Source organism: Chrysochloris asiatica, unplaced genomic scaffold (genome assembly GCF_000296735.1).
Source record: "Chrysochloris asiatica unplaced genomic scaffold, ChrAsi1.0 scaffold00207, whole genome shotgun sequence".
Classification (NCBI taxonomy): Eukaryota; Metazoa; Chordata; class Mammalia; order Afrosoricida; family Chrysochloridae; genus Chrysochloris; species Chrysochloris asiatica.
The window spans coordinates 557,480-562,145 of record NW_006408725.1 but is presented as its reverse complement, the minus strand read 5'-3'; the positions used below and the strand labels follow the sequence as shown (position 1 = coordinate 562,145).

At 39.6% G+C, this 4,666-nt stretch overlaps 1 protein-coding gene across 1 annotated transcript in view; it reads left to right on the top strand.

The window, feature by feature from the left end:
- Nucleotides 1-800: 800 nt before the first annotated feature.
- Nucleotides 801-4,666, top strand: part of ADCY10 (adenylate cyclase 10 (soluble)) — a 135,141-nt gene continuing 131,275 nt past the window's right edge. The window contains exons 1-4 of the mRNA XM_006872618.1: nt 801-948; nt 1,842-1,946; nt 4,175-4,213; nt 4,396-4,539. Of these exons, the coding sequence (XP_006872680.1) occupies nt 801-948; nt 1,842-1,946; nt 4,175-4,213; nt 4,396-4,539 (436 nt within the window). The remainder of the gene's footprint in view (nt 949-1,841; nt 1,947-4,174; nt 4,214-4,395; nt 4,540-4,666) is intronic.

The window sequence follows — 4,666 nt, the reverse complement described above, 5'->3', positions numbered from 1 at the left end:
ACCCTAATGAAAGGAAGACAAGCATATACTGAGAGAATGTGTCTGCACCATCCACGGATCACAGAGACATGTTTAAACACATTTTGTTTGGAATAAACCCATGTATGTATAAACTGGAACTCTAGTAGCAATACTTTTATAACTTACCCTCATATTATTCTATTCTGATACCTCAGTGTATATGTTGTTGTTGTTAAATGCTGTTGAGTCAATTCCGACCCATAGCGACCCTGTATAGAGTTTCCGAGGAGCAGCTGCTAGTGAGTGTATATAGATAAAGCTAAATTTACCTTTTAAAACAATGGAGGGAGAAAAGATGAGAGACCAAAAGTGAGGAGGAGAGGAAGGAAAAAGGAAACACAGGAAGGAGGAAAAGAAGCCTACTCTTGGTAGACTGTAATTCTGGCCTGACAGGAGGACTTGCTCTTTGAGACCTTACCCCTTCATGAAAATGAGTGGGGCTACTTTGCTACTCTTTTTACCCCCTGTTTGCAATGGTGCTCATTTATGTAACAGTTGTTACATAAAGGCTGTGAGGTTCTGTCTGTGCGTTCTTTTCCTCTGTATATAGAAAATTGACTCTTCTGAAGTGTGACTCAAGAAATGGCATTTTTAGTATCACTCAGCCACTTATTTAAAGAAATGAAAGCATGAATTAAAACAAAGCAAAGAGAGAAAGAGACATAAGAAAATGAGTGAATGAATATATCCAGTTCCCTTCATTCCAAGTTTTTCTTTCTAAAAGGTCTATTTGGGGACTACTTCCTGTGACCATAAAATCCTGAACCTTTGTCGTGAACATGAATACTGGTGAAGAAGACTCACAGGACCGGGCCATCATCAAAATAGCAGCTCATTTACCAGACCTCATTGTCTATGGAAATTTCTCTCCAGAACTGCCCTCTGTGAGATATTTTGATGGCGTCTTGATGTTTGTTGATATTTCAGGCAAGCACAAAATGTTTAATGTGGAATCTCAGGGTGGTGCCAATGCTTAAGTGCTCAGCTAATAATAGAAGGGTTGGCAGTGTGAATCCAACCAGAGGCACCTTAGAAGAAAGGCCTAGTGATCTTCTCCCTCAAAAAACCAACCATTAAAATCCCTATGAAGTACAATTCTATTTGAACACATATAGGTCACAATGAATTGGAATTGACTCTACAGCAACTGGGTTTTTGTTGTTGCTGTTGCAGTGGTTACTGTTTTTCAATGAGGATGAGCAGGAGGTTCACATCAGAACTGAGATACAGAGCTTGATTGCCATTTTTTTTTTTTTTTTAGTTTCTGGGCTATTACAGCAGATACTCTCTTCTGAAAAAAATAGAGGAGAGATAGTCTGTAAACCTGGTGCTTACTTTCTCCTTACTCCAGTATTTCTAGGCCTGGGCAAGTCTTTAAGATGCCCAAGTCCTGTGCCTGGAACTTCAGGACCAGCGTCCCTGGCCCCAGTACACTGATTCTTCCTCCCACGCCACTCACATCTTAGTTCAAATTGACCTCAGAAAATTATCTTCCCAGATGTTTATACTCTAAGCATACATTTTCCACCTACTCACAAGTGTTTGAACTTTGTGTGTTTTCATTACCATGGAATAAAAGTTATATTCCAGGTAAAGGAATCACAGTCGTAACTATGTGACTGAAAATTTTGGAGTGAGGGGGAAAGCAAAACCTTAAAATAGTAAACATAGAGGAGGTTGTATATCTGGCACTTAACCAGACACAAAATCTGTCAATTCTTAAAAACATCAGTCCCACTGCTTTCCAGTGTGGCCCTCTTCTCCTTACTCTGTCGGGTTCCTCCAAGCAGCACAAGAAACCGGCTGCATGTTTATTACAGGTTTTACTACGATGACTGAGAAGTTCAGCAGAGCCATGTACATGGACCGAGGAGCTGAGCAGTTGGTGGAGATCCTCAACTACTATATCAGTGCAATAGTAGAAAGTAAGTGTTCACATAGGTTCCTAGCTTGAGCATATTTCAGTTCAGATTTTCCCCGTATTTGCTGGTTATACCCTGATACAGTACAACTGCTTATCACTCATTTTCCTTAAGAAATAGTCACAAAGTCATTGTCTTTTGAAAGCTGATGTAATTTAAATCAAGAAATAGAATAAAATCTCATGAATACAGGCTATTTGTGGGAGGGAACATTTTGCATTAGTTAAAAGGCTAAATTACAGACTACTTTTAAAAGAACAATAATAGTGGTGACTCAGATGTAGTTACTGAAAGATTTCTCAGAAGGCTTCTAAAAGTTTGTGGGAAAATTCCAGTCACTTATAATTCCCCCTTTTCCATTAACTTTTGAAACCTCCTTACATATGAATAGTTAAGAGTGGTTTATAATTGAGTTATCAGTAATTTATCTCCTAATGGTGACATCTGAATCATTTATGTTATTGTTAAGTTGGCTCCAACTCACTATTGTTGTAAGGTGTCATTGAGTTGGCACCGACTCATAGCGACCCCATGCACAACAGAATGAAACACTGCCCAGTCCTGCGCCAACATCACAATCATTGTTACAATTGAGCCCATTGCTGCTGTCACTGTGTCAATCCATCTTATTGGGGGTCCAAGGCTATAAAGCATTGTAGGAACGGGAAGAGCTTATCTTTCTCCTGCAGAGTGACTCATGGGCTTGAACCACCAGCCTTGTGGTTCACAGTCTGGTGCTTATCTTACAGAGACACTGCACATTTATAGCTGCACTTTCAACCTCTGCCTACCATGGTATTTGCACTGTTAATTTGAACTATTTGTGAAGAAAAGAATGTATTAAGGTAAACTCTAGGTCTAAACTTTTATCAAGGCTTTTATCAGGGCTCCTAGGGAACTTAGAGCCTGATTAATTAAATTTTTAATTAAAAAAATTAAAAATAAGAATTAGTTATCACATTCAGCTGCTATCCAAAAGGTTGGAAGTTCAAGCCCACCCAGAGGCATATTGGGAGAAAATCCTGGCAATTTACTCCCCCTCATATACAGCCATTGACTGCTTCCATGGTGTACAGTTCTGCTCTGACACACATGAGGAGACCATGAGTTGAAATCAGTGTGACAGTAACTGGTTTTCTTGTTGTTTTTTTATGTTCCCTAGGTACAGGCAGTCCTCACTTACAGCGTTCTTTTCCAACTGTCATGTTAGTTCAGACATAAGTGGAGTTATCTGTTAGTTTTTTTTCCATTATTAGTGCCTTTTATTATCAGTATCTTTGTAAATCTGACTTTTATTAATCTTTGGGGGTTGGCATGGTAACGATAACATCAACAACATGCTGAAACATTGTATGTAGTACATATTATTAATGATATGATATCTATAATAAAAATAGTGCAGTTTGCCATAACTTCAGAACGTTGCAAATCGGGACTTCCCTGTAATATCTTAAAGTCATCCACTGACTAGGCAGAGTGCAAGCCACTGCTATCGAGTCAATTCTGACTGACAGCAACCAATAGAGCATTTCAAGGCTGTAAATCTTTACAGGAGCAGAAAGCCTCATCTTTCTCCCAAAGACTGGCTGGTAGATTTGAACTGCCAACTTTACCGTGAGCATTCCAGTGCTTATCCTACAGTGCTACCAGGGCTTCTTAGACAAACTGCAATGCTCCTTAAAAACAGAAGCTGAGTCTAATGAGTTTTTTGCATTCCACTCAGCATATGGTAGTATATGCTTGACAAATTTGTGAGAATGCATAATTAGAAAAATTGCCCATTTCTGGCACAAAGTCTGAGTAAACAAAACCCAAATTGTCCATGTGTGTGCTCTCTCCATTTTTCTGGTTCTCAGTTCTTGTGGAATTCTGTCACTCATCCATCTACCATGCTCAATCAATCCCCAGCTCATAACATATACTGATCACTTTTTCAGGTATCATTCCATTATCATGGGATGTCTTCAGGCATCATCAGGAGCCCCACCTTCCTGTTCCCTGTCCTTTCTCATTCACAGAAATGGAGTATACACATAATCTACTTCAACATATTCATTCTACAGTTGAGGAAACAGATCCACATGGGTTAAGTAACTTGTCTAAGAAGACATCGCTGGTATAAACATGTTCTCTGAAATGCTGTTCTCTTGCCTCAATTTCTATTCCACTGATGAAGAATTAGCTTTAAGAAATCAGATTTTGGGTTAACTTCTTTTTCTTTTTTTTCTCAGAAGTGTTAATTTTTGGAGGAGACATCTTAAAATTTGCAGGTATGAGGTCTTACTGAGCAGGGAGGGATAAGAAATGAGAGTTAGGATGCTTGAGCTCGGACGCAGCTCGAGAAAATCAGGACCAGCAGTGGGGCTGAAGAGTGTTTGATAAGTAAGCTTCAGTACAGATTTCATACAGACCAGTCCTCAAGGCAGGTCACAAGCCAATCTGTGTCTTACAGGTGACGCGCTGCTAGCGCTTTGGAAGGTGGAACGAAATCAACTAAAAAACATTATCACAGTGGTAATTAAATGTAGCCTGGAGATCCATAGATTGTTTAACACCCAGTTGACAGAAGAAGGCCTAGATATTCGGGTCAAGATAGGTAAGTAAGCATTTATGAAGGAACAGATGCTGTAGCTGTTTGATGTGAGTCCTTACTCTCAAGGAGAAAATGGTGGATCGCACTGGCTTGGCCCCACCAAAATGCCTTACATTGGGCAGACCAGAAT